General features: G+C 34.8%; 2 protein-coding genes across 6 annotated transcripts; one reads left to right on the top strand and one right to left on the bottom strand.

Moving 5' to 3' along the window:
• Window positions 1-1,559: 1,559 nt before the first annotated feature.
• Window positions 1,560-4,253, top strand: LOC116023243 (abscisic acid 8'-hydroxylase CYP707A2). The gene is made up of 7 exons (XM_031264230.1): window positions 1,560-1,842; window positions 1,935-2,253; window positions 2,359-2,745; window positions 2,859-3,033; window positions 3,119-3,225; window positions 3,342-3,460; window positions 3,628-4,253. Exons 1-7 carry the CDS (start codon window positions 1,637-1,639, stop codon window positions 3,731-3,733), a joined length of 1,419 nt encoding a protein of 472 aa, XP_031120090.1. The 5' UTR covers window positions 1,560-1,636; the 3' UTR covers window positions 3,734-4,253.
• Window positions 4,254-8,403: 4,150 nt separating this feature from the next.
• Window positions 8,404-13,847, bottom strand: LOC116022677. 5 transcript variants are annotated; one of them, XM_031263493.1, is made up of 10 exons: window positions 13,671-13,847; window positions 12,728-12,843; window positions 12,548-12,616; window positions 12,336-12,365; window positions 11,110-11,142; window positions 10,647-10,717; window positions 10,502-10,555; window positions 9,786-9,867; window positions 8,753-8,845; window positions 8,404-8,658 (listed from the first exon to the last, which is right to left on the bottom strand). In XM_031263493.1, the coding sequence occupies exons 2-10, from the start codon at window positions 12,824-12,826 to the stop codon at window positions 8,614-8,616; spliced, it is 576 nt and encodes a 191-aa protein (XP_031119353.1). In that variant the 5' UTR covers window positions 12,827-12,843; window positions 13,671-13,847; the 3' UTR covers window positions 8,404-8,613. The 5 variants fall into 5 exon arrangements, with proteins under 5 accessions (XP_031119353.1, XP_031119350.1, XP_031119351.1 ...); XM_031263490.1 differs by having other exon boundaries at window positions 12,728-12,981; XM_031263491.1 differs by having other exon boundaries at window positions 12,728-13,053.
• Between the last annotated feature and the right edge of the window lie 347 nt (window positions 13,848-14,194).

Genomic DNA, 14,194 nt, shown 5'->3' on the forward strand with positions numbered 1-14,194 from the left:
ATTAGTCTTTGCGTGATACAATACTTGTATAATATTTAAAAATTAAAAAAAATGATATTAAAAATCTATGTCGAATAGTACTTAGCTGAAACTTAATTAATCCATATCACGAGATACAAATATAAATATAATATTTATTTTTTAAAAAAGGGAAAATCATCATCAAGAAATATTGTACATATTCATATTGTCCCAACAAGTGGCCATATATTTTGCATTATATTTAGCATTTATGATTGCAGAGGAAGTCACCTTGTAGATGACAAAGTATCCGTACGTCCCTGTACTCCAGCTACCAAGTTGAAGGATTGAATAAATTATTGCTCAATAATTTTTTTGGGAAAAAACTTTTAAAATTAAAAAAAAAAAATATGATCAAGTGGGAAGCAGGTTGATTTTGTTTGACAGTAGATATATAGTAGTGGCATATTCATCCCCTCAAGCCTTTTTTGTCTGACCAATCCAATATTCACTTAAAAACAAAAAAAATATTTAAAAATTAAATAAACTAAAAAATTTTAAAAGTAGGAGATTTCCTACTGCTTTCTTTCATGATCAAGTGTACAATACTCCCACCCAAAGTGTTACCCGTCATAGTCAACAACAAAAAACACGCGCTATTCACTAAGCCCAACTGCCTTAATCTAGTGATGTAAACGGGTCGGGTATTTATCAAACTTATCTTAAATAATGTTACTTAAATTCGAGCCATATACTCACCATCATGAGACTAATTCGAATTTGTATTTACTGATATTTAATATTTCTACTATGAGCTTAATTCAAATTAGTTTGAGTTATATGTACAGATAAAGTTGAATCTCTGATATTGTAGTTGTTTCGAGCATTGGAGTTTGGGTTTTAGATAGAGATCTTAGAAGGATACAGTTTGATTGTGAGACTCGAAACTAAATTAGCTCACTTTATCTCTTCATGGGCCTGAGTAAGTTTATGGGATTAAGTTGAAAATATGCATAAATTATACCATAGACAATGATCTACTTTGCATTGTGAAATCTGGTCTAAAAATAACCTTCTGATTTTGTACCTCCAGTTGAAACATAGCAGTTAATCATTTATGTATATAAACAAATAGAAAACACATTACATAATAATTATAGACACATAACATAATAATTAAAGACACATAAATTGTTAATTATAGGTACATAATATGTTAATTGAAAACACATAACACGTTAACCAATATTTTATGTGTTTCATTTAACCTATTGTGTACCTTCAATTAACAATTTATATACTTTCAATTTGTCTAGAAATTGTTAACACATAATTTTTGGATCAGAATTCAGAATGTAATATGAACCTGAGCCATGGTATAACAATTGGAAAACTTTGATTAATAAAAAAAAAAAAAAAAGAGTGGAAGTGACACGTGCCAAACCACACCCCATTTCTCTCACTTAATCTCTCCCACAGCTCTCTCTCAGTTACTGAAGAATGAGCTGGAGGGAGATTCCGTGTGTGGAATTCGAGCTGTAATTGAAAGCTCCTTTCTCCTGTTTGCATACCTGCCTATATATATCCCATCTTTCTTTCCCCAATTTTCATTCCCAAACTGTTAACTCAACCCAAAACAGTTTCACTACTTATAAACTCACACTCCTCTTCAACCATGGAGTTCGCAATCTCATCCATTTTCTGGGTATCATTAGCTTCGTTTCTCTCCATTTTTCTCCTCCGTTGTGTCCTCAAATTCATCTCTTTCAGTGCCATCAAACTCCCCCTCCCACCCGGCACTCTGGGCTGGCCTTACATTGGCGAAACCTTCCAGCTCTACTCTCAGAACCCAAACGTTTTCTTCGCCTCGAAAGTCAAGAAGTCAGTACAGAATCTCTTGGTGTTTTTTTTGGGGTGTTTTTCCCTGTTCTTGACTGGGATTTTAATGGGAAGTGGGTGTTTTTTTTGGACAGGTATGGTTCGATATTCAAGACTCATATATTGGGGTGTCGTTGCGTGATGATTTCGAGCCCGGAAGTGGCGAAGCTTGTGCTGGTAACAAAAGCTCATCTCTTCAAGCCTACATTCCCAGCTAGCAAAGAGAGGATGTTAGGGAAACAGGCCATTTTTTTCCACCAGGGAGAGTACCATGCCAAGCTCAGGAAGCTTGTGCTCCGGGCATTCATGCCCGAAGCCATCAAAGCCATCGTCCCCGACGTGGAAACCATCGCGAAAGCCACTCTAGAGTCGCTGGAAGGTCGACTCATCAACACTTTCCAAGAAATGAAAACAGTAGGTGGTTTAAGTTTTTTGTTTTATATTATATTAAGCAGAGGAAATAGAAACAGAAACAGAGTTCCCCTGTTTTTAACTCTGTTTTTACTATGGCTCCTGCAGTATACCTTCAATGTGGCATTGCTTTCCATATTCGGAAAGGACGAGGTTCTATACAGAGAAGATCTGAAGAGGTGCTACTACATTCTTGAAAAAGGGTACAATTCCATGCCGGTGAATCTCCCCGGAACTCTGTTCCACAAGGCCATGAAAGCCCGGCGAGAGCTGGCGCAGATCCTGGCCCAAATCCTCTCCACCCGCCGCCAAAACGGCGAGACCCACAACGACTTGCTGGGATCTTTCATGGGCGCCAAGGAAAGCCTAACCGACGACCAGATTGCCGACAACATCATCGGAGTCATTTTCGCCGCCCGCGACACAACCGCCAGTGTCATCACCTGGATCGTCAAGTACCTCGCGGAAAACCCCTCTGTCCTACAAGCTGTCACGGTAAAATTCCATGCCCACAAACAAAAATCTCAAACTTAATTGTTTTAAAGACCTTGTGGTTTAGTGACACCAGAAAAAATTGATTTAACTTTTGTGTGTTTTAATTTGTGCAGGAAGAGCAAGAAGGGATTTTGAGATTGAAAGAGGAGAATGGGGAAGACAAGATTCTGAACTGGGCAGATTCCAAGAAGATGCCAATCACTACAAGAGTGATTCAAGAAACACTGAGAGTGGCTTCAATCTTATCCTTTACTTTCAGAGAAGCTGTTGAAGATGTTGAGTTACAAGGTGAGTTTGACCCCACTCCACTCCACTATAGAAAGTTGGCTTATTTTTATATCACAATTATTGACTGGCATTTTCCTTGTTTCAGGCTATCTGATCCCAAAAGGGTGGAAAGTTTTGCCCCTCTTCAGAAACATTCATCATAGCCCAGAAAATTTCCCAGAGCCAGAGAAGTTTGATCCTTCAAGATTTGAGGTAAATTTGTTAGAAAAAAAAAAAAGTTTTAACTAATATTATATTACCCAAACACCCACGCAGATCCTATGAACCAAGAAAACTAAACTAATAATCCACTTGGTGTGATGTGACAGGTGGCTCCAAAGCCCAATACTTTCATGCCATTTGGCAATGGGACCCACGCATGCCCCGGGAATGAACTAGCCAAGCTGGAGATTTTGGTCCTTGTACACCATCTCACCACAAAGTACAGGTTAGTAATCATTAAAATTTTAAAAAGTTTTTACTTACCATTTGTGTAGAAGAAGGGGATTTAACTTTAAAAAGCTGAATTTGCTAAGAATAGAAATGTCAAATGTTGTATGTATCTATCTATCTCCTCAGTCCTCATGGGATTTTTTTCTTCTACTTATGATGCAGGTGGTCTGTGGTGGGCCCACAGCATGGAATACAGTATGGGCCCTTCGCCCTTCCCCAGAACGGCTTGCCCATCCGACTCTATCCCAAAACATCACAACAAAAGTGATGAGATGAAGAAGAAAAAGAAGAAAGGATGGTCATGATTGATTATCAGTTTAATATCAAGTTGACTCAATAATTATCTATCCAAATGATCAGATAAAAACCCATTTCAAGAATCCAAAGAAAAGATTTGAAGAGGGATAATTAACCCGCATATTTTCAATAGTCAAGAACAAAATCTTGGTGAAAGACAAGATCAGATCGAAGTAGAACAAAGGCAAGAGACCGAAAAAGCGATAGGGATTACAAGTACAAGGAGAGCAAAGTGTACATAGATGGAGATGGAGATGGAAATGGAGTTTCCACATTCATTATTTTCATAGCTAACAAGAAGAGAAGAGAAACCCAGCTGGTCAGGATTATGAAAGTAGCGTAGTAGTAATTAGCTAGCAAGCAAAAATATTCCTTTTTGTCTCTTTTTTTTTTTTTCCTTGTTTGTTAAATCTTTTTTGTTTTTTTTTTTTTAAATTATGTATGGGAAGTCCGCAAGGCAAATCAATTATGAAAAATAGTATTATTTATTATTCAAGTGCAAATTAATTTGTGTTTGTGAAAATCTATCTTCTGGTTTCATTCAATTCCACGTAGTATAGACTACTATACAGTTCATAAAATCACCAAGAGGCAAGATGAACAGATCTGTTCATCTTGCTTAAAAAAGACTTGGTTTTTATGCTACTCTGATCTGTAAATCTGGTTTCTATTGTTGTTCTTTTTCCTTTAAAAAAAAAAACGTGTTAATAATTATGAAGAAGACAGCAAGTACGACGTACAGACTTGCAATGTACTGACTTCTTTCCTAGTAGATCGCCAACGTTAGGCAAATGGCGATAATTATGGCTTTCCGATCAACATTGTCTAAGCTTTTGTATTTTCTGGCACGAGCTCATCAGCTCAGAGTGTGGCTTTTAGTGAGATTCACAAGTGTAGTTTTTTGTTTTTGTTGAAAACACATGTATAGTATTTTAGTTGTTTTATTTATGGGTAGATAAGTAACTTTCATTGGAGTTATTATCTATATTTTAGTATTAGGTATTTAAGTTTCTATTGCAACCCTATATTCTAGGTACACTATAATTCCTTCTCTTTCTTCTTGTATTATTGAGAATATTTGATTGAGATTTTTATATCTTTATAAATACATATCTCTACTTACTTCAAATATCATGATCAATAATAAGATTATTCTTAGTACTATTGTTCTCATCGGGCATGAATAGACTAAATAATCCATGACTACAAACCCAACCAAAGAAAAAATAAAAATAAAAACCACTGCCACCCCACTAACCTCTCGTGACCGTGCCGCTGGCCGATGACACCACCTCCTATTTTCGCACCATCTTCAATATCTTCTATCTAACCACAACCTTGATAAATACCCTACAAATAGTCCATCACTTTATCTCCATTAAACATACTTCCTCAAACTATATGTTCTGGAAAACTCAACTTGTGTCCATTCTCCGCGGTTAAAGTCTTAGTGGATACGTTGAGGGCATGTTACCGTGTCCAACTTCATTTATTAAGCCTCCAAATGAGTGTTCCATTGTAACCGATCCTACGGCCGAAAATTTGATCCGTTGAGATTCTTTTATTTTGTCCATGCTCATCTCGTCTCTGTCCGATGAAGTTTTGTATGTTGTAGTGGGACATGTCATGTCTTAGGCCCTATGAAAACTATTGAAGTCGCCTTTGAGTTTTCTTCTTGGGCATGATATATGAATCCCCAGAGTCGGATGCAGTCTTTGTGTTAATGGATTCTACTACGAGTGAGTATTTTGGCAAAGCGAAGGTTTTAATTGGACTCAGAGTATCGATGATCTCCCAATTGACTACTAAAGAACCTATGACAGTTGACCAACTCGTAGGCATTATCTTTATTACCAAGTCACTAACCACAACAATGTTAAATGATTTAAAGGACAAAGCTAAATGTTCTTGAGAGAGAGAACCTTAAGCTTGAGGAGTGTATGGTATTAGCTAGGGCTCTGTTTCTAGGCACACTAGATTTCCTTTTCTCTCTCCTTGTATTATTGAGAATATTTTACGGAGTATCCATATAAATACATATTTTCCTCTACTTCAAACATCATGAATTGATCAATAATATTAATACTCAAATAGAGAGACGTAATGAACTACGAACTTTTGAGTCAAACACACTCATATAACAACAACAACAACAACAACAACAACAACAACAACAACAATAATAATAATAATAATAATAATAATAATATAATTGACTTTGTTGAATGAATTGGCCAACAAAGTAGCTAGTTGTTTGGGGGATCCTTTATTATTTGACTTTTTTTTTATTTATGTGCAACACATTTGTATTTCTTCCAAGCTCTATGTTAAGACATTTGGTACTCCCAAAACTATTATTGCATTTTGTTAGAGTTGTTGATGACCAAGAATTTAAGATATTTATGCACTCATCATACTAAACGTCATGTGAAATGTTGGAAAATTTAATGCACAAATATTTTTCAACTTCCAGTTGGAGATATATATAGTAGTTGCAAGAGAAATACTATCCTACCCCTGTTTGGCATGCATGCATTGACTTCAAATATTTCTTTCATTTCAAATTCAATTTCATTCAAATAGTCATAAAACTCGATGTATAGTTGTTGGGATATTATTACCCCTGAATTAATATCATTTGAATAAGGATGCACAACAATTGAATTGAAGTTGATTGGTCTAGTTTATTGGATTGGGCCTGAGCTTTGATTGATTTCAGCTACTTATTATTTCCTTAAATGACTTAGTCGTCAAAGTAAAGATGGTTATCACTAAGTCCAATGTAAACAGGTATAATACATTGATATTCTCACTCGAGAGAAACTTTCCACAATGTTAACAGTTTATTTACATGTTCTGATCTATACACTATTAGACCCTTAGTAAGGACTAGATCTTGTAGTTTTAGTATTTTTTTTTTTAAAAGACAAATCTCTATCAAATTACATGAAATTGGCGTCTCATTGAGTACTGACTGTCTTTTAAGTTATAATTATTTAAAAAGTTAAAATTTATACGTCTTTTAAGTTTAATCAACACGTATCCGATAAAAATATCAAAACGTATTATCAGCTATTTCATCACCAAAGCTGTAGATATGGACATGTATGTCATCCTTTTGTGTTTAATTCAACGTTTGAAATGCCCATCAATAATGACTTTTTATGTGATTATGCCATTAATCAATTGATTCAAACTGAGTTTAGAAATTAAACTGTGTAGCACACTTTCCAGGTGTCCAGTTTGAATCATATAATTGCATTTTGTCATTGATTAGGAAATAGCTTAGCTTTCTAATAATCACATCTCACAGCTAAATTAAAGAAAATTTTTACCTTAATTACATCAATCTGTATTAAGGTTTGTTGTTGTTTCAGACTTTCAGCATCAGAATCTTCAAGTACAGATTTTGGTGGGCTCTCAAAATCCTCAACCTCTTCCTAATTCCTTTTTGTGATTGATAACGGATCTAATAATTATATTGAATTTCTGGTAATTCGAAGTTACACTATTGTCCAAAAAATAGAAATGCAATATTTTGGTTTTGAATGAATTGTACACGTAATGTCATGTAATCGGCATTCTGTCTGCATTACAATTGTGAGTCATTTGACAGTAACCCAACAACGTTCTTAACTTGAATTGTCGCTATTTGAATGAGTTTGTAGTATCTTAAATTATGCAATTATTGTTATCTTTTCCAAGAAAAAAATGGTTGTAGTGATTGTTAAAAGTCTGAAATATATTTTCAAAAAAAGCAACCGTACGTATATATAGACCTTAAGATAGAGATGGTACATACATGCATTCACTTTCCAACTCATCAAATCACCAAATTACACGTACTCCTCCATAATCGGTTAGTTTTTTTTTTTTTTAAATAATAATAATAATATACATGGATGATTGATTATGTGTGCAAGCGTGTTTAGGAGACCTTATTAATTACACTAAATAATTAATTATTATTTGAAAAATACTACTCCGTATTAAACAGGCTAAAATTGGTCAACTTTTATTTTATGTAATGAGATTTGAATTTAATTTAATTTGTACACCGCTGTCATATTTGAAACTTTTTCTTTTTGAAAATTCAATATTCTTTCCCTTTCCAATGTACATGACGCTAACACTTTTTGGATATGCATTGCCACTTGGATGAACCTATTCAATAGTTTTGGCAAGCATTAATTCGTAGGTCAGTCACAACTTACAAATCAAATTGAGAAATACTTCCTATAGTATTGAAAACAGAAAACAAAATTAGTCCTAAGTTGAAATCACACTAAAATAAATTATAATGAATTTTTTCAATGAAGAAACAAAAAAGATAAGATAAGATAATAGTTGGTCAAATATGCCTAGATCATAGTACAATCATACTACACATTAGAGATAGATAGTAATATAGAGCACAGTGAGATATAAAAGTCAACTCTGGTGGGCAGGTGTATGTCACTATGTCAGAGGCCATTCTTAGTTGACTATAAAAACAAAATTTTATTAGAGACAAAGGGGCATGACTACTTGGTACAATCATGTGCTAACTACATTATATATTTTTTCAGTCAATGAGGACAGATAGCAAGTTTCATTACAAAACATTTAGAAAAATAATAATAAATAAGAGAAAGAGAAGCCTTTGGGGAGCAAAGCTCATAAATTTGAGTAAGTATTAGGTGTGAATATGGTTGACAAGCTGCAAAGAACCAAGTGGATGTTTAGTTCATTATAATAACACTCAATGGAAACAGAAAAAGAACAGTTTGGACTAGGTTTGCTCTGTATGCTTGAAGTTAAAAGGTGAGCCAAATAGATTTTTACAAACATTACTGATCATACATAGACACATCAAGGATTATTTCCAGTACTGTAGCTCAAAGTCCCTGTCCTTAACTGCAGAAATTCACAAATAATGAAATCATTACAGTAAAATGGTAGTCAAGGTTGCAGTCACTTGAATGAAAGAATTCATGAAGTAACAAAATACCTTGTCCACAAAATCTGTGGCGCCCGAGAATTCTTGTTTTTCTTTCTTTAGGAATTCAAGGCGAGAACTGATAAGCCGCTTCTGTTCTTCTGCCTGCCCAAAGTACGGAGTAATATTTACAATGGATTCCAGTTAGTCTGACAAATTTTACACAATTTATACTACGGCTCTGTTTGGTAGAGCTTATTTTAGAGCTCATAACTTATCTTAAGCTACAAATAAACTATAAGCTCAGTTAGGTAAAACATTAGGAGCTTAAAATAATAACTTATTTTGAAACGCTACCTTAAGGCTCAAATAGCATTTCAAAATAAACTATTGACTTTTAACATTTTTTTTCATTTTATCCTTATTAATTTACAAAAATGACACTATCTACCATTCATTAATAAAAATCCTAATATTTCAGTTTATCCTTTTATGTCTTTGTACACTTATCAGCTTATTAAACAGTTAATTTTACCAAACACTTTAATTTCAATAAGTTAACTTATTAACTACAAGCTTTTCACCTTTCAGCTAGCTTTTGAGCTAGGTGTGCCAAACAGAGTTGTACATATGTATGCATATGAAGTAGCTTATGGTTTGTTCCTTTTTTGTGAAGGCTAATATACCTTTCAGTTAATTTGTCTTGATTGAGTTAAGAATGCACTTCCAAAACTACAATTCTTATTCTATTACTTCTAAGTTACTTCCTCCACCATGTTTAAGCAATGAGCTTTCTTATAGGGGACTTTTCTTATTTTAAAAAGCATTTATAGGTCTCAAGAATATAAATTCACTTATTTTAATTAATTCTTTAATTGATTAATTCTTCAAATGACAAGTTGAAGCTTCTTAATGTCTACCCAAAGTTAAACTCTACCATAAGATGAGCATTGTATATTACCAAGCCTGGTTCGAAATGAGCTACTAACTGAATAAGTATAACATGACACTACTTAGAAATCATGTCTTGGCACATGACCATTTTATTGTGTCAACTAGGTGAATTATAAGCATCCAAGAGTCTTAGTGAACGGACAATACTTACCTTTTCCAGCATGCCCATCAAGTAGTTGATCTCGTTCTTCTTCGTTTCTGATAAATACTTGCCAGTTTCTTCAATATTAGTCCTGTAAAAATGTTGCAATTATTTCATGGAGATAAATTACTGATTTTTGCAATGTGCGCTGATTGTTTTTCCCTTCACTTGATTCTTTTCCACATGTTAGAATCATTATAATTTAAAGCTAATAATGCAATTTTAGAGTCATTACTGGCATAAAGCATCCAAGAATTTGCTCATTCACATGGAATAGACATAAGATCATTATACAAGCAAGCAATAACAATCAAAGCCAACAATGATTTTGTTTAAGTGAACAATGTAAGATTTGCATGCATCTGATACCTAGATGTGGCCACGACTGTTCATAATTCTACCTTCACGACCTCTATATTCAATCTTCTCACCTCAGTCCTTAAAACTACCCGTAGCATGAACTAAGCATTTGAGTATGATAAAAAGGTAAAATATATTATATACTAGGAAGGAACATAAAAAATAAAATAAAAAAATATGAGCCAACACGAAGGTTTGAAATCCTGACAATCTAGTAGCAGTGTTCTCCTAAGTACTTCGAAAATACTATCTAGCCTCTATTTTATCTCATTCCTTTGGAGGACCTCATTTAACCCCTAAGAGAGCTAGGAAATAGTCTCTGTGTAATAGAATTATAGAAGCCAAATAATAGACCTCAATCTTACTCCTGCTCTTTGTTCTCTGCTTTTTTTTGTCCCTTGTATTCAAAGAGGTTCAGCCTACAAAGCACAGTTTACTTCTCCAAGAAATGGCTAACTCTCTAAGTGGATGCAAAAGTAAGGAGTATTCTTAAAATCTCACGAAGCCTACTTCTCAGAAGAGAGTGGATCCAAGCTTTGCTCTTCTACAAGATGCTCCACAGTATCAAGAACAGTTCCTGCCTGTAAGCAATAAGAAATTTCCACCATAAATCCACAGCCAAATTAATAATGAAGAGAGAATGAAAGAAAAGAAGGTAGAGTTATCATTGTTATCGGAAGATCTTAATTAGACTAAAGAAAACCTGCAATTCAGCCTTTCTTATGAGAAGGAACAAGAGACAAACAGAATGGGGTTTGTTAGAAATGATGATTGCGACTAATTCATGATCAGTATCCTTTCAGTATATCAAGTCTTGGTACGTTCCATGAGAGTGAGAGTGAAGAACACTTGGGATAGAGAATTGGTGTAGCGAAATACAATAAACTGACAGTAGCACTCGTAATGTGGATTTGGCATAACACAATAACAGTGCAAATCAATTAAGACGAGTAGTCAGTTCCAAAGAGGATACCTCTGTCTCCAGGCATAAAGACTCAAACTCATCCTGCAAGATTTTGTGGAGTTAGGACACAACAATTTGTATTTGCTATTGTTGGAAATTAAAAATTAGTGGTCAGGCAGGTGGCAAAGAGCCACCACCCGCCAAATAAGCAACAAGAGAATAAACCAAGAATAAGAGAAAAACACTACGAAGTAATCAAGTAAGTTCCTAATTCTTCTACAATTCCAAACTTGAGTTTAGGCAAAGTGGCAAACATCGTAATCCTTATTCAGGAACAGTCTACTATTCTAACAGTTACAAATGTGACATGTAATTCATAGTAGATGGTCTTTCAATCTTCTGAGTTCTATCAGATTGAGAGAACAGCCAGCAAGCCAAGTTTACAAACAACTAATTGCTGTCATCAGTAAGTGAATTTTTTTTTTTTGGTGAGAGGGAGGGGCCTGGGGCCCCGAAATTAGCGTCTTCTACACGTGGCGAAGCTCTGCGAGTCACGAGCAAGCAAGTCGCTCAATCCATCCGGAGGGTGCTCGAGGATGATGGTACCCTTCGGAGAGTCTTGGCCCAGATTGGCTAAAAAATCGGCACATCGGTTGCCTTCTCGCATCACATGCGTAATCTTAAACTCTTGGAAGTATTCAATGAGAGTTTTGCAGTCTGCAAGTAGAGTGTTAGCAGTCGTAGAGGAAGTTCCATGACTAGAGAGTGCCTGAACCACCGCCTCGGAGTAAGTTAATTCAGTAAGTGAATTAAACTTTTGAACTAGCAGTCCAATATAACCATAAAACATTTATTGTCTTTCTCCAAAAGTTTTATCATATTATAATAAGCAGATGAAAGTATAATTGCAAAGTTTCAGAAAAATACATGCATTAAGGAATAAACCTTTAATAGATGACACGGTCATTTTACTTTTACTGAAACTCTAAACAGAGTATATAAACTTAAGTCCTTGTGGGAGAAAACAAACAAACTGTTTCATCTTAATGGTCAAAGATACAACTACGCATCTAAATGCATAAGAACTCAAACTCTTGAAGAATATAAGTTGAGCATTCTACTCCTCAATACATATTTTATCTCTATCTAGCCAATTGTGAATCAATAAACAGCTAGTATGAAATGCCATTTAAAGAATATATTATTAGAAGAATAAAACACATAAGCCAAAACTGCAAATCAACATATATTTGGTCCAAAAATGAAATTTCCCCTGAACATCAAAGATGGCATACCTCTATATTTTCGTGCAATGATGAAACAACCTGAAAATAATAAATAAATAAATAACACAACTTTCAGTATCTCCAAATTATTATACGAGTAGAAAATCAAACAAAACTCAGCCAAATTTCTCAATTGTCACACAATTTCTTCAAACTTCTAAAATCAGTACTCCAAAGTGGAACCAAAAAAGGGAAAGAAGCAAAGAAGAAATGATAATTACCTGAATGAATAACCGGTGGAGGCGCTCTTGCTCCGCTGGACTGAACTTTGAGAAAGCTTTGCAAAATTCCTTTTTGAATTCACCCAAAAAATGGCGGAATCAAAAAATTATTTCAGTGGCATTTCACAAAGCAGACACTAGATATTGTGTATACGTTTTATAAAGAGCAAAATAGTATACCTCCTTGGAGCAGGCTGTGAGCAAGGAACGCACTCCAAGCTTGAAAGACTTCTTCAGATTCGTCTGCCTTGTCCCTGGATTTCCCCCTTTACTGTCCATTCTCTCAAGCTCACAGACTGAGAGAGAGAGAGAGAGAGAGAGAGAGCAATGGCGGGAATTAACGCTTTACTTTCGCTTTGTTCCGATTGAGCAACGAAGACACAAAGTATACTCCAACGCGGCAAATGACGTCGTTGTTGGAAGATGTAGAAAACCTTTTTTTTTCAATCCTCATTAGTATTAGAATAATCCAGATTCATCTCGTTTGATGCTTACATAGTTTGACTCTGGGACGGAGCCAGGATTTCTTTTAAGGGGGGACAAAGAAGCAAAAGTAAAATAAATTCGAAAAATGTTCAAATACAGGGTTCAACATACGGCACTAAGCAATCTATGTAATAAATCATCACTCATCCGGTTGTGTATAGACATAATCAATATCCTATATGGCAACACCAATAAAATCCTATATAGACAACAAAATTTGGGAATTTTTTTATTTTTCCATAACTGCTCACAATCCTCACATTCAAAACAATATTAAAAATTCTAAATTTCTAATATTGACATACACATACTCACTGCTCAGGAAGCTCAATGCTCACATTCATCATTGATTAAGCATTTAAGCAATTAAGCACATACATTAAATTAAAAGAAAGCACTTAAGCACAGAGCACTTAATATTGACATTCAATGCTTAGGCTACTGCCCCTCTCGGCATACTGCTCACATTCATATAAAAAATTTATAAAATTCAACATTTCAACGGCAACAGCCAACAGTGCAACACCAACAAAATTCAATGGCAAGTCGGCAACAGCAATAAAATTCAATATAATAAAATTAGGGAAAATTAGGGCAAAAATAAAATCAGTTAATTAGAGAAATTAGGGCTACGAACCTGAGTATGAGAGGCTGAGGAACAGAGGAACTGAAGAAGTGAGGAGTGAGGACTCTTGTCTCCTGTTGACCTGCTGACTGCTGTCCTACTGACCGGAGGCAACGAGGTCTGCGAGTGAGAGGCTGAGCTTGGCGGCGACTGCCGTCTGGTCGAGAGGCGAAGAGGCAGAGGTCTGAGGCCGCTAACAAGTGTGAAATAATGAAAATTTAAAATTAAAAAAAAATTATATATATAATACAGCCCCAAAACGACGTGGTTTTGGGGCTGTATAAATTTTGGCCGGGGTGGCAGCTCCGTCCTTGCATGTAGTTCATTGATCATCAAATTTTAACGAGATAGTGCACAAATAGCCCATAAAGTTTAATTAGCACTCTGAACTCAAAAAAAATTCAATTTACTACTTCAACCCTTTAAAAAGTTTAATTTTCATTTTTTTAGGTTTATATGGATAATAATTTTAAAATATGTTTTAAATTTAAAATTTTAAAAATAATTATTATTAAAAAAAATAGATTCGTCTCCAT

Source organism: Ipomoea triloba, chromosome 6 (genome assembly GCF_003576645.1).
Source record: "Ipomoea triloba cultivar NCNSP0323 chromosome 6, ASM357664v1".
NCBI classification, from domain to species: Eukaryota; Viridiplantae; Streptophyta; class Magnoliopsida; order Solanales; family Convolvulaceae; genus Ipomoea; species Ipomoea triloba.

What these genes read in the sequence shown, in the direction of transcription:
- LOC116022677 (XM_031263493.1), bottom strand. Translation starts at nt 12,826, where the DNA reads ATGGACAGTAAAGGGGGAAATCCAGGGACAAGGCAGACGAATCTGAAG. An exon ending in TCACAGCCTGCTCCAAGGAG is followed by an intron (nt 12,617 to 12,727) that starts GTATACTATTTT and finishes GAATTCAAAAAG; the next exon opens with GAATTTTGCAAAGCTTTCTC. An exon ending in GCAGAGAACAAAGAGCAGGA is followed by an intron (nt 9,868 to 10,501) that starts GTAAGATTGAGG and finishes ACATTTTTACAG; the next exon opens with GACTAATATTGAAGAAACTG.
- LOC116023243 (XM_031264230.1), top strand. Translation starts at nt 1,637, where the DNA reads ATGGAGTTCGCAATCTCATCCATTTTCTGGGTATCATTAGCTTCGTTT. An exon ending in CTTTCCAAGAAATGAAAACA is followed by an intron (nt 2,254 to 2,358) that starts GTAGGTGGTTTA and finishes TGGCTCCTGCAG; the next exon opens with TATACCTTCAATGTGGCATT. An exon ending in TTGATCCTTCAAGATTTGAG is followed by an intron (nt 3,226 to 3,341) that starts GTAAATTTGTTA and finishes GTGATGTGACAG; the next exon opens with GTGGCTCCAAAGCCCAATAC.